The following is a 14,863-nucleotide window of genomic DNA, read 5'->3' as shown; positions in this document are numbered from 1 at the left end:
TGCAACTCATTCTACTCACACCCAGATGTGAAATCCTATTAGTTCTGGAGATAAATCCAGATGTATATAGTGGTTGCTCTTGCAGATCTACAGATCATCTATGAGGAGTGGACTATCGACCCTGGGGGAGGTCTGCACTGTCCGAGTCCTCTTCTAGTTTTTGTATCTGCTCCTCTTGTGTTAAAACCCAGTTGCGGGCTTGGACTGGAGTGAGACTTCAAACTCCAGAACACTTCACGTCAAATCATTTATCATTCAAGTGAAAGTGACTGTGGGAGGAAAAGTCTTGACTTACAGTTTGCTTATTACACCTTGTGAGTTGGGCGAGGAGCTACAGTTATTAGGATCGAGTCACTAGATCATGAAGAAAGCGGACATCAGAAGGAGTTTGTGGCTACCAGAACAGAGCCACAAAAGACTGAACATAGACTTACATTCATTATGTGGACAGGATATGAAGGCTGAGTTTTAGTGTTTTAACGACTGTCTCACACGTTAGCCACATTTTCTCCTTTAAGCTTAAGGTTCTTTTGCTAAAAACCTCCTGACGGTCCCTCAAGGAGCCTGGCCGGTCCCCACTTTGAGCCCACAGCCTCTGTGCGACCTCAGCTGGAGGAGGGTAAACCTCCACGTGTCACCGCATGAGGCATTGGATAAAAAAGCTTCTACATGTATGCTTGGAAGAAAATGGAGAGCATCAGAACATCATAAAACATCCTGAAAAATCAATTCGCCGACACTGTGTGAAGAAATATTGGTGCCTGTTTAATTTCTCTGTTCTCTACAAACAGCAATTTGATTTCATTTGTTCACACAATATCACAGATGGAGGTGATCATCAATATTCATTTTCTGATTTACTTCAGTGCTGCTGGAAATAATATATATTTATTTCAATAAGTGTGTGTGTCTGAGTGTTTTTGTCCTCACCAGGAACACGGTGAAGTTGTCTCTGTCCTTGGTGAAGTATGACATCACTCCCACCACCGAGACGCTCTCCTCGGCGCTCGCCACGTACGACTTCTCTCCTTTGGTGTCGCTGAAGTACAGCAGCTGCTCCACATTGCTCAGGTTCCTCAGAGAGCAGATGCCTCTGAAGACGCTGCCGCAGACCACCAGGACGTCCTTGGCGCCGTGGATCAGCAGGAGCTTGTTGTGGTTGTCGGTGTCCACGGCCTCCTCGCAGGCGTCGGTGACGGGCGGCGTGCACTGCCGGTTGTCCCGTTTGGGGCCCGTCTCGGTGCGGGACTCCACCTCGAGGTCGGGCGTCAGCTGGTAGAGGGAGTTCACGGCGCCGACGTACAGCCGGCCTGTGCGAGGCTCGGCCACCACGTTGTTGATCAGGGTGTCGGAGAGGAACTCCGCGTTTTTGCCGTGGGAGGGGCTGAGGTATATGGTTGCCAGGGCGACCAGGGCAAACTGCCACGCCCACCGCCGCTCCATCATGTCTGGAGGAAAAACAGAGAAAAGAGGTTGAGACTTCTGTCACATAGTTAAGAGCTGAAAATAATCATTTATATGATCCGATTCATTATTTTTCAACTAATCAAAGAAAATTGTTCACAACAAGTTCACACCTTCAGAATGTTTGTTTAGTCAAAAATGATGTAGAACAGCGTGAGCTCCACATCCCGTCATCCAAAAACACTGATTTTTTTTATCAACACTGAACGCCACATATTGATTTTCTACATTTACTGTCTAAAATGGGTAAAGTGTTATTTTGCAGAGCTGCAGGACATCGAGTTGTTCACGCCTCTCGCTGTCTGTTCGCAGACGGTCTGTGAAAAGCCTCTCCATCAAAACATCATCATGTGCACGAAGGATTGCGGATTTCCGGATCGGAATTAATCACGGACGTGTTTCATGAACATCTCTGCACAAACTCATCTACAACTGGTGCACGCAAGGCAACCCCGCTGAGCTCACACAGCCCTTCAAACGAGTTATTAGCGAGTACGTGAGGAGCCGAGTTTCTCGGGATAACTGTGGTTAAATCAGCCGTCGTTCGCGTTCGCTGTTGAATTTGCTGGTTTATCTTTCTATTTGTTTGCATGGGGCTGTCTTTACTGTCTTCACTTTAAAAGATTTCCACAAAATAAGTTAAGCTGATTGATCAATTAGTCCATCAGTAGAAAATTCACAAACTTTTTTGGATGACGAATTAATCGTTTAAGTCATTAATCTCGCAGTTGCTGAACATCGTTGCTTTATTCTGTTTTATGATTGTAAGTTGAGCATCTTTGGATTTTGGACTGCTGGTCAAACATCTGAAGACGTCACATCGGGCTCTGGGGCGCCGTGAAAGATTAAATAATTGGCATATTAATCTGTAAGGAAAATAACTGGAATTTACAGCTCTAAACTGTTCTGTGACAATGAACCCGCTGAACTGGACTTCAGACAGTCGCCGCTTGTCCTCCAAACAAAGCAGAGTTTCAGCAACACCCTGACATTGTACTGCGGCGCTCAGCAACAACAGCAGCCGAGGCTCAAGGAGAAACGAATGGAGAGGCAATAATGAGGAGCTTCTCATTAAACCCAGAACATCCTTTACTGGAGGAGAACGAGAGAGGAGGAGGAGGAGGAGGAGGAGGAGGTGGAGGTAACGGCCGAAAAAGTGAGAGTTGCTGAGCCAGATTAGATTAGCGAAGACAAAAGAAGAAAGTGTGTGTATGTGTGTGAAAAGAGAGAGACTGAGTGTAGCAATTAGTCGTCTGACACACCGAGTTTCTCCTTCCATTAGTCTGGATGGGTGTGTTTAATTATAGCCGCAGCCTGTGGCTGTAAAACGAGGCTCCGGTGTGCAGTAACGCCACACTCAGCGTAACAACGCCTTTCTGCACAAACAGCGCTCACCCCCAAACGTCTACTACTCCTGCAGCGATCAGGTCAGATTCACTTCAGCTCTGATTGTTTTCATTCATCACAGAAATGTTTTTCATCACGGCGGCATCGGCTCTGCCTTCTGTCCAACAAATCAAGCTGCTTACAGTCACATCGTGTCCGTGCATTTCCGCTCCCGCGATCAGGCGTTTTACTGGCCAATCACTGGTTTTACAGCAGCTATCAGATAGTTCTGATTGGTGGTCAATTGACTGGCGCTTCCACTGTGCTTTCACTCTCCCCAAATTGAATTCACTTCAGTTCGCTTCATTGCAAAGGGATTTATTAGTGCGAAAAGACTTATCTCTCCAACCACCTGCTCGCCTAAATTACCTATCCACTGATATCAAGAGTCAGGTGGTCTTAATGGCCGCAATGCAGAGGTTTAGAAAGCATTACAGCGGAAACACAGCTACCAACACGTATACTAACTTCTGAGTGCATGGCTGGACATGAACTGATCCTAATACTTAAAATGATTGCACATGAACGCACCGTTCTGGGAAACTTTTCAATCAGACTCAACAAACAAACACAAAGAAATCTTTCTGGGTCAGGCCAAATCTATCTTGATAGACTGCCTGAATAAATTCAACAGGAAACAATGCAAACCTCCATCACAAAACTACCGCGTCCCTGAACTCTGCAGTGATGAGCGGCCCGTTGTCTTTTTCCCACAGACAAGCGGTGAAGCTGTGTTGATGCTGAAGCCAATCTCTGTCTCTAAAGGCAGGTTGAATTTATGTGACGCTGCTAAAGCGGGTTAGCCATCAATCGCTAAGTTGATGGTCTGACCTCCATGTAAACGCGTCCTTGGCCTGGTTAATTCAGTACAGTTTGTTGATGCAGACGATGCAGTGAGGGTAGATCTGTGACTCCATATAAACCCATCTGTGAACCGCCCAGGAAGTTGTCTTAGAATTGATTTGTACTTTTTAAAAAAATCTGGTAACCATGGTAACCTGTATTCCAGGGATTTTCCTGATCAGACAGCCAAAAGCAGCTAAATTTGGGGTCTGTGCTTGTATCTGAGCCTTTGCGCTCTGGCAGGATCAGTGGGTGTATTTCCTGTCTCACACTGGCTCAACGGTTTCAATTACCTCATGACCACCAGTTAAAGATACTGGGCTGCTTGCCGATTGGTTGGTCGTGAGGTTATTTGTCGAAAACTGCAGTATGAGTAAATTCGGCTCTATAAGAAGCTGATCATGCTGGTGCTTTGACACGTTTACCGTCCAGAAGCTCTACAACAGGCACAGAGTTAAATTCTGTGGTGAACTATACATCAGTTCCTGCCTAACTATGCAACAATCATTTAAAATGAGCTTGGCTAAGTGTGCGTGTGTCCTGCTGGATGATGCAGGTCAGCACTCACACCGCAGCCCATCAGCTGGATGTTTCATTTGCCGCCAAACTGGTCAAAAAATGAAAACATGGCTCTCTTGCTTTGAGCTACATGTTCTCTCTTCCTGCTGCACTCCAGTGAAAAGACGGCATGAAGGCAGCAGGTATGTTCACCTTCTCTCTCTCTCTCTCTCTCTCAGAGGGCCTGTTATGGATGTGTGCATCTGTCACATCAAAGGAAAATCATCTTTGGTTTCCACCCGGGATCTATCTCTGCGCTCTGTCAGCCATCTTGCCCCTTTCTTTTCTCTCTGCCTTATTCTCTTTCTTTCATCCTCCTGCTTTGGTTCTTTAAGCCTGACTGGTGTCAGCCCACGAATAAGCTGTGTGTCAAAGGTGTAAAAGGTGTGTGTGTGTGTGTGTGTGTGTGTGTGTGTGTGTTCTTCTATCGAGCAACAGTTAGACTTTAAGATCGTCTGTTAGGAAGGTGAAGATGCTTATTGTTAAAGTGAGGTGTAATGTTTATTTTAGGTATTGGGTTAATTATTATAAGCAAAGCAGATCACCATCACCATAAGGTCAGCAGCGTTTATGCAGCCTTTAATAAAAATATAATATAAATCATATATAACAGAGGTTTTTTTTGCAATGCTAAATGATGCTTAACCAACTGGGAACGATGCTTGCTGCCATCTTTGTCTGGTTCCAGGATTTGAGACTCTTCGTGCGATGAGTTGAACCGGCTACGAGGATCATGGAAATGTCTCCAAGACGTGTTCAATAATCTGCTGAATGTTAGAAATGTTTATATGATTGGCTCAAGCTACAATTATCTATGATCTCAGTATCTTGCTGCATTTAAACCTGCATTAACAGTCTTTTTGGCCACTTGGGGGCAGCAGAAACAAGCTGGAAACACAAAACTGACACCTCTTAAGATAAACTGGCAAATGACGAAGACTATTTAAAAATACAGATGAGATAGAGCAGCTGCAACAACTGAACATACATGATGTAAAACCTTCCGCCTCCTCTCTGCTGCCTCCCATCACTCCACTAAGCTCCTCCTATCAAACCGTGAGCCTCGCCAAAACCCCGATCCCTCTCGCCGTGAATCGTCTTCTCAAAGATGCCCCTCTGGCATGTTGTAGCTCCGGGCCAGAGCGCCCCGGGCTTCAGAGGCAGCTGCGATGCTGTCTAACAGCTGGATGAGAGGCCAGAGCGCCACACACACACCCACTGTCACCGCTCAGAAGCTGCCCCCCCACTGTGCCATCATGCCGCTTCACCATTCGCCAACACGAGCTCCACTTCATCAAACACAATGAGTCTGACTACGAGACGCCGGACTTCCATCATCTGCATTTGAAGGACAGCCAATAGGAACGCAACCTATCTGAAATGACCTGTGATTGGCCAATTTCTCCTATCCTATGGATTTTCTAAAGCCTGAGCGAGGACGAGGTGCAGATTGCTATTTTTCTCTCAGACTACTTGAATTCAAATATGCTGAAATGCTATTTTTGCCCCGTGATGCCTAAAATAATCAGCTTTAGCCGACTGCAAAAAAAACCCTGCAGATTAATCAATGATGAAAATGACTGTTAGCTGCAGCCCTGCAGACAATGGCAGACTGTTAATTGGTTATTTGTTGTGTGCAGCACACCTACATAGAAGCACCAGCACTCATTTATTCAGACTTTTCCATCTGTAACCCGGCGGCGCGCCTGTTTACGAGCCGGCATATCTTGGTCGGGGTTCACAGAATGTAGGAATGAATGTATTGAGTAGAAAGCTGCTGAAATGCAGTATTACAACTGTCTCTGCATCTGTGTGCGCGAGATTACGCTGGCACCCACCAGCCAGACGCGTTTGGTCGGAAACTTTTCCAACAAAGGGGACAAAATGCAAATGTTGTGATGGAAAAGTGAGACCAGCCTAAACACACACACAGACACACACACACACACACACACACATAGCGGAGGGAGAGCAGCAATCTGTGTCTCATTAAAATCCTGAGTGCATACTTTGTGGAAGTCTTGAGCACTGACCCCTCTGCTAAAAAGTTTGGAGTGAAACTAAATCCAGGAATGTCTGCCGAAGCTCCAGCCGGTGGGGAATAAAGCCCGACTGATTCTCTTTCTCTCTCTAACCTCTCTAAGCTTTTCTCTTTCCAACTTCTCTTTGTGATTCACATTGTTTCTGCCTCTCTCTCTCTCTCTCTCTCTGCCTGCGTGTCTCTCACCCTTTCCTCCGCCGGTCTTTACATCCTCACCCGCGGGAGCGACTTCAAACAAAACGGGTTTTTCTGACACGCGAGATCTCCGGGGACGAACCAGATCTGAAACGCCATCTCTGGTTCCGTCTGTCTGCTCGTCTCCCCGAACGACCGACCGTCTCTCTGCACGCTAACCCGTCTGTCTCTCCACACAGGGGTCTCGCTCTAATGTTTTACCCAAAGAGACATTTAAAATGTTTAAATCCTCGGATGCTCCGCTCCCGAGACTGAATTAAATGTCTTTTCTTTTCCTGTCTGGAGCAAAACTCTAACATCAGCAGTGGGAAACTCGCAAAGACAATCAAAGCTCATCGTTTTTCACTTGTTGGACATTTTTATTAAAATAGTTGAGTGTGAAGCGTCTTCCTAAACCTTGGGAATAGCAGTTTAGACTAAAACCTTTACTAAAGGTGTATTTAACACACATATTTGGGGCTTTCTAACACAGCTCATGTTCTTCATCAGCTCAAAACAAAAAAAAAACAAAACAGGAAATTTAAAGCAGCAGTTTGGTTTGATTGATTTTCTTTGGGTGGTCAACATGAGAGGTCCTCTCGTGGTGAGGACTCCTCAGAAATGTCCCCAGCGACAGCAAATAAAGAGACAAATTTGGAGAAAACGCAAACGAAATGCAGACTGAGAGACGATTAAAACTACAGAACACACGATAACATCCAATCAAATGTTTTTAATTACTGACACTGAAACACCTTCAGGATATTTTCATAAAGCTGGTCGACACACAAAAGACACAATACCAATGTCCTGAGATATCCTGACTTTTATCATCCGTTCAAAGAGCTAAAACGCCAGATCCTACATTTCTCAGAATGCAACAAGCTGTGTCTCTTCGACTCCTCCTGGCTTGAGAAAAGCTTGTATTATACCTGCAGTTTGTATTGTCAGTATGATGAATCGCCACAGTCGACTGAAATGACCAAACAGCAGGATTATCAGTTCATGATGTCATCGGTTGAACACTGATGAAGACTCGATGAGCTCTAACTTTTTCTACTTTGAAATCCATTTTCTCTGACATCACTCTTAACGACTCTGGTCACATCCCAAACGTGCCCTGACGTCACATACTTAAACGCTGCATCGTTCGTGGCGACATTTACGAGACGTGTTCAGAGAAAACGCAGAGTTTAGAGGCGGGAAGTCAACGGGAGATGCACGTGGTTGTGATTGAAGGCAAATGAGCCAAATGTTTGCTTGCCTGTCTGAGTTTGGAAGAAGAAACTGTAAGCCAACACGCTGGTGGCTTGATGAACCCGACGCGAGCCCGACATCACAGACATCCAATGAGCTCTGTCTTCTCTTCAGGTCGTCTTTATTTTCTCTTCCGGTCTCGACGCCAGCAGACGGGTTTCTTGTTTACGGTCGAGATTGTCTCTGAGGTAAAAAAAAAAGGCCTCGTGTGGCTTCATTTGCATTCACAGCCAGCACCGGGCATCATTAGCCATTCATGACACCCGGCCGGAGGAACATTGCCGCTGATTGGCCGGGCCCGGAGGGGATATGACTGCTATGATTGGCGGAGCCCGGGGGAAATTGAGTTCTTATTGGTGGTAATGAAGAGGCCTGAAGGAGAGCGCGGCCGAGACGACGTAAGCTTAAAAGTAAAAGGCCGAGGACGACGGGACACACACACACACACAATCACACAACCAGTCCCAGAGACCACGAAGGCATCACACTGTCTCTAATGCAGAGACTAACAAAGAGGATCCAGACTTCAAGATGCTTTCAGGTCCTGGAGGAGAGGCGAGGTTTGCAGGAATAAACAGACAGTAAACTTTCCAGAAAAGATCCTCAATCAATCAATCAATCGTGTTCAGTTCAGTTCTGTCTTCATCAAACAGACGTCGAGACTGCAGAAGGTCAGACAATCCTGGAAACGGTCATTAAATACTTTTTCTGTAATTATTATTGTTGACTGCTGCCTTTTAAGGCTAAAAATAATGATTATCTTCATTATTAGTTAACTAATCGATTTCCTAAAACCCAAGTTAATACATTCATGAGTTGTTTTATCCAACCAACAGTCGACACAAACAAAATATGTCACCTGTTTATCATATATAATAGACTAAAGTATCATATAGTCACACTTCACAAGTTGGAACTGGTCAAAGTTCAAACATTTTTGCATGAAAATTGACAAAAAAAATTAAACGATTATTAAAACAGTAGCTGATTAATTATCTGTCGATCGATTGTTTTAGCTCTGATCGATTTACAGTTTAGAAACAGTGAAGGAGCAGAATATCATCACATTTGAGAAGCTAGAACCAGAGAATCAACGCTTTAGATCTGAACAAAGAGTCACTAAAGGAAAGAAATGACATGATCGTCGAAGTCCAATCAGTGACGGACAAACACACCAGTAAGAAGAAAAAAAGGCCACCAGGAAGTAATTTGTCAAACGGCATGAAGAGGTGATGCAAATGACTCGTGTAACCCCGCTCTGTGTTAATCTCTGAGTGGACATTATTACACAATACGACCCTCTAATGGCTCGACCTTTGAGAGGAGGATTAGTCTTATGATAGAAGGTCTGAGAGGCTGGCAGACACACACACACACACACACACACACACACACACACACACACACACAGTACCACTTGGTAACATCTCAGCTGGGCAGCGACACGGCGAACAGAAACAAACAAAGACAGACTGTCAGAGGAAGCAGCGCTGATAAACGACCACGACTCTTTAACCAGTTAACAATCGAACACCACTGGAGAGCTGACACTGGTGTGACTGGGGGGACGCTTCCAAAGCTCGTATGGTACCAGTTACAGAGTGTCGTCTCCCTCGTTGGTTTACTTCATTAAAGCTGTCGGGTCACTCTCTCCAGTCGAAGCTGTGCTAATGGACTTTTAGCTAAGCTAGCTGCAGCTCAGTACCTTCAGTTACTTTACAGGTTATGATTTCAGCAAACAGCTGTGAAGGTGAAGGTGGTACAAATCTATAAAACAGTGATCAATAAAACTGATGCACCCACAAAATGTGCCCAAAAAATCCACATCGTGCTGTGGAGGTGTATTTTCCTTCCCCTAAACAACAGCGCTGATGTCGGTGGAAATGTGCATGTTGCATTAGCGATTAGCGCTCCGGCGTGAACAACATGTTTAATATGTTTGGAGAACAGCGAGCGCCGTAAACATCACAGGCTGTGAGTGTTTGAATCAGCTGACCTGTAAGCTCATCTGAGCTCAGTGCACAATAACGCACCATGAACAGGACACTCAAAGATTGGAGAATGAGGCGGTCTGAGATGCAACACAGTCAAGGAAAGCCTCAGACTTTAATAACACGGATGTCTCTGCACAGTTTCTTGTATAATGTTCGGCTGCATGATCGTGATAGAGGTCAGGTTCTGCATGACGTTTGATCGATTACTGGTGTTTACACGACTCTGATTTGCAGTTTCCCCTAAAGTGAAAAATCATCTATTTTCAGTTTAGAATAGAAAATTTGTAATGGTGCATTCAAGGACAATAAGACATCTGAACTTTCCCAAATGGCCGACTAACATTTGAATGTGAGGAACACCACATGTGTCCACATTTCCTTTGTTTGTCCTTCATGGAGGATGGCTTGCTAATTGGATGCTTATTGGCAGCTGATGAACTAATTGTGTCTTTGAATGCGTCACTGCGGCGAGTTTTGAAAATGCATCAAATTGACAAAATAAAAATAAATGCAAGGAAACGTTCACTGTGATGGATTACCAATCTCAACTCTCAAGTCAGGGCAAATTTATTTTCACAGCACACCGAGATGAACTGAAATCCAGCGACTGCCTGGAAGGAAGCAAATCAATCTTCTTGAATAAATATGACTTCACATCAATGCACGGAAAAGTTTTGTGCGAAGGTAAAGACAGAAGTAAAGAGAGGGGCGAGAGACGGGGAGAGATAAAACACGATCCCATTTCACGGCGGCAAACTCACGCGCAGATTAATTCTGTGTTATGCAAATGTAATTTAGTGGCTGTGTCCTCCGCGTTGGAGTGAGCGATTAACAACCACTTTCTCTCCTGGTGCACCTCCCATTAACCTGACAAAGACACACGCTGATGAGACCGCGTGTGTCCTTGTGCGTATGCATGCCTGCAAACCAACACGCCCGTCTGCTGCTTTAATTATCTCTCATATCTGAGCAGCGTTTCCAGCAACTTTCCGCCGAAGCAGTTGAAGCGCGTTGGTGTCGTGCGGCGCCGAGGGCCCGTTCGGCGCGCCTCGTCCTGTTTTGGCGCAGCGCTGCATTCAGCTCACGTGGGACTAACCGTGAGAGCGTGCCGGCAGCTCACAGCAACTCATTTTTAAGTCCTTAAGATGTCATGACTGATGTTTTCTGTCAACTTTACTGGCTCCAGATCCCGATGATGCTGTTTTAAAGGCAAACTGAACATGAAAAGATCAGCCGCTGATCAAACACCTGGCAGGTGTTCTGTCGGCGTCTGCGAGGAGTTGAGGATCAAAAAAATGTTCTTGTTGGTTTTAGTTGAAACGAGTCCCCCTCGTTTGGATGCGAGGACCGTAATGTAAAACAAAGAATAAGACAGCCATTAGTCTAAATGTTTCTGCTGATTGCAAATAAACGTCCAAAAATCCACTCAGACATCAGAGAAAAAAGATGATTCAGAACTTGCCTGAGAATCATCACATTTTAAACTTTTCTTCATGGTTAAAGTAATCCAGTGACAGCTGTCTGCACATCAGGGGGCACAATGCAAACAGGAACAGGTAACAGCTCATTCGGCATGCTTTTAATGGTGCCAACATACACAAATATCACATGATTAATAATAGAATTTGACGACCTCCATTCTGATGCACACGCCGCAAATTTAATACAAAAAAAGTCTGCAGCCCCTCTTGCAGATTCACTTTAAACTTTTAGCAGCTTCTCTTGTACTTTGCTGAAAAACGGGGTGATGGAGGCCATAATTATTAACGAGGGGCGGGGTGAAAAATGACCCACATACAGGATTAGAATCGGTGACCAGTGCAAAGCTTCGCCGCTGAATATCAAGCAACCTGAGTGCAAATCTGATTTCAAATGGGGTTTGAAATGTATGACAGTCTGATGGCTGAAACTGATATTCTTGTATTAACGCCGCCGCCGGCTGATGCTGTGCTCATTACCCACATTATGAGTTCATTCCAACAACATGCGGATAATCGCCACGCGATGAAAGGATCGCACTAATAGCCTAACTTCCTGAATGGAAATTAAAATCACTTGATATCATCTTTTTAAGAAAACCAGGAGGTATTTGGAGATTATAAATCACCTTGTAATCAGACTGATCAGCTCCAGTCTGAAGGGCAGATTATATGTGGAGAAATTAAAAAACGGAGCTAAGTGGAGAAGTGTCACGTGTTGTTTGGAGGAAGGTGGATGAAGAGGAAGAGGAGGCTGATCTGCCGCCGCGTTTGCAGGCGAGGTGCGACTGCAGCTCCTGCTGTCGAGTCATTACGTCTGAACAGATTTACAGCCTCTCTTCACGCGCTGGAAATTAAACCTCTGTCTCGTCTGCGGAGAGCGAGAGGGAGGGGTCGAGCGAGAGCTGAATACAAAGGCACTTTATTCAAAACCGCTTGTTTCTCTCAAGTCGCATCAAAAAATAATTAGCGCCCGCCTGCGCAGGTGGAGCTCTGCCAAAACCCCCCGAGAATGTGCGTTTCTGCTCATGCATGTCGGTCCTGTCCAAACGTTTGAACCCTTGTTTCTGAGAAGTTTGGCAAGTTTTTCTAACTTTCGGGGGCCTTTGAACCTCAACTCAGCAGCTCCTGCTAACCTTTACGCATGTACATAAACAGAAAGACGGAGCAGAGGAGAGGCAGCTCTACCAGCTCTCAATTAACAAGGCAGGCTCTGTCTCAGCTGAGGCTCGGTGTGTGCGTGAGGGAAAGTATGTGTGCGAGGGTAAAAGAGAAGGAGAGATTGTTCTTTGCAGCCAGAAGACAGAGATATAGCCTTCATTCCTGCTCAGATTAAAGGATTTGGAGCAAGAAGCCTTATTACAAACCCAAAGAAAGAGAAAGAGAGGGAGCGCTGCCTCCTTCTCCCTCTGTTCTGGGCTGATTAAAGCACAGATAACTCTCCCTTCCAGGCTGCGAGCTGCTGGAGGCCAACTCAGCACACACACCGACTCATTAAAATCCAGACGTAACAATGGCTCCTCTGAGTTTCCAAAGATTTTGACCTGTTGGACGACCATCCTTCTCATGCACAAGGCTCGACCTCGGCCTCTTATCGGTATTTAAAGAACCCCTGCGGTTGGTGTGTGTGTGTGTGTGTGTGTGTGTGTGTGTGTGTGTGTGTGTGTGTGAGTGCGTGTGTGTGTGTGTGTGTGTGTGTTGGAGTTTTTTAGCCTGGTAAATGTCAGACTATCTGCAGATGAGAGTAACTTAAGACTCCTTAATGCTGCCTGGAATTGAACTCCAGACCCATTTCAAAATGAGAATGGAGAAACACAGCAGCAGCAACAACAGCATTAATCTGATTTAATGTGTAAAGTGCGAAACAGTTCGTGGGCAGAATGAGGAAGAGGATCAAAGGACTTTATCTTTGAATTTATGTGTATTTTTACACTATTCTGTTTACCTTTATTTCTCTTTGATAATACGACTATAAAATAAAATGTTTGTGTCTTTTTTTGCTCTGTTTTGGTCTCTACCAACGCCTGAGGGAAATGCTGCTGCTGCTGCTGCTGCTGGAAACAGGCTGATTAAAGTAGCTTCATTATGAAACAATGATCTGACAGATGCTAGAAAGCTGATGTGAACTGCAGCAGCTGGGTGATAATCCTCTGCTAGTTCATCGTGGCTCCTTTCAGATTATACAGTCGCTTGATCCAAATTAAGACTGATTAATGCAAGTTGGATTTTAAATTACTTGCAGTGGAGTACGTTTGCATTTTGACTTCCCTTCCCTGATTGTGCCACTCAGCTCCACTGGTTCTTACTGAAGACATACATCTATACAAGCAGCTCACAAATACGCTCTGTTCAGAGACGAGTTGAGTCAACTGCATGGAGGACGCAGCTAGCGGCACTGTTGACATGACATCCATTAGCCGTTTCTGTTTGTTAGCATTGATGCAAAACTGCAGCCTCCAAACTGGAACAGGACTGTTGTATTAGCTGCATTAGTTTTAGCAAGCTGTACCTAAAAAACTGGCCGAAACAGCTGCAGTGACAGGAAGAAACAGTGCAACTGTTTGGGACTATTTTCAGCGGCGGATGAATCCACATTTGTTGCTGTAGTGAGTGTATGTGGCAGCAGGACGGTGTGTGTGTGTGTGTGTGTGTTCATGGTGGTGAAGGAACACGTGTGAGACTCATTGATGTGTTTTTAATAGATTTTTAGCACAATGTTAGCAGCATCACTTCATTTGTTCTTTTTACGGGAAGCAGACGCACATATTTTAATAAAATACTTTATTCGTAGTAAAACACAGTCATGTAGTTTTACTGCGTACGGTGTGATACATACCTGTAAAAGATGTTGTTGTCATCTTTACTGGTATTTTTCAGCGAGGCTGCACAGCTGTGTCTCCCTGGAGGGAAGCTTTGCTGCGGTTCAGCCTCTTCCAAAGAGCAGCTTGTAAAACTGAGCCCTTCAAAGCAGCTTTCCCAAAACACTGAGGCCTTTATGCTCGCCTCCAAACAGCTGATCACATCTAATTTTTTCTGGGTGACTGTTCGTATCTATTTCGGGCTGTAATCCACCTACAGGAGCCGACAGAGACGTCACGCGGCGTTACGAGACATCACATTTACATTTGTTTTCGCCTCATTCCGGCTACGGTTTGTGCTTAGTGAGTTTCGGCTGAGCTGAGGTGTCGCTCCACATTCAAATCAAGTCTATTTTAGCTCTGTTTTCAGAGTGAGAACGCACGAAGACGACAGCTGCGAGGATTTTCACGGATGATTTTTGTTTTGTTTAAATTTTGGCAAAGGTGCACATATTCACCATTAATTAGCTGCTTATTAGTATGCATATTAGCAGCATATTGGCTCTTTATCAGTCACCATAAAGCTCTTAATAAGGCACACTTCCTAACTGACTTGAGGGAAAGGCAACAGCAAACACAGATCATGTGTTTAGCATCACTTCATCTCCTCCCACTGAATGCATTTTTTAATTATGACATGGATATTGAAACAGGAAGTGCTGCAGACAGGCTGAACAGAGGCATGGACTGCGGAGCAGGAATAAGTCGGTGTGCGGCAGATGCTCCTGATGGTCAGCCCTCTCGGCGCTCAGCTGCTCGTGTCTGAGTGTTGCAGCGGCTCCACGGTCGCTCAGGCCTGAACGAACGAGC

At 45.1% G+C, this 14,863-nt stretch overlaps 1 protein-coding gene across 3 annotated transcripts in view; it reads right to left on the bottom strand.

Moving 5' to 3' along the window:
• Positions 1-14,863, bottom strand: part of plxnb2a.1 (plexin b2a, tandem duplicate 1) — a 164,991-nt gene that overhangs the window by 43,274 nt on the left and 106,854 nt on the right. For all 3 annotated transcript variants that reach the window (XM_041963494.1, XM_041963496.1, XM_041963495.1), the window contains one exon: positions 931-1,448. In XM_041963494.1, coding sequence (XP_041819428.1) covers positions 931-1,446 — 516 coding nt within the window. In that variant the 5' untranslated portion in view covers positions 1,447-1,448. The remainder of the gene's footprint in view (positions 1-930; positions 1,449-14,863) is intronic.

The sequence above is a fragment of the Chelmon rostratus genome, chromosome 22 (assembly GCF_017976325.1).
Source record: "Chelmon rostratus isolate fCheRos1 chromosome 22, fCheRos1.pri, whole genome shotgun sequence".
NCBI classification, from domain to species: Eukaryota; Metazoa; Chordata; class Actinopteri; order Chaetodontiformes; family Chaetodontidae; genus Chelmon; species Chelmon rostratus.
This window is presented reverse-complemented; position numbering and strand designations above follow the sequence as displayed.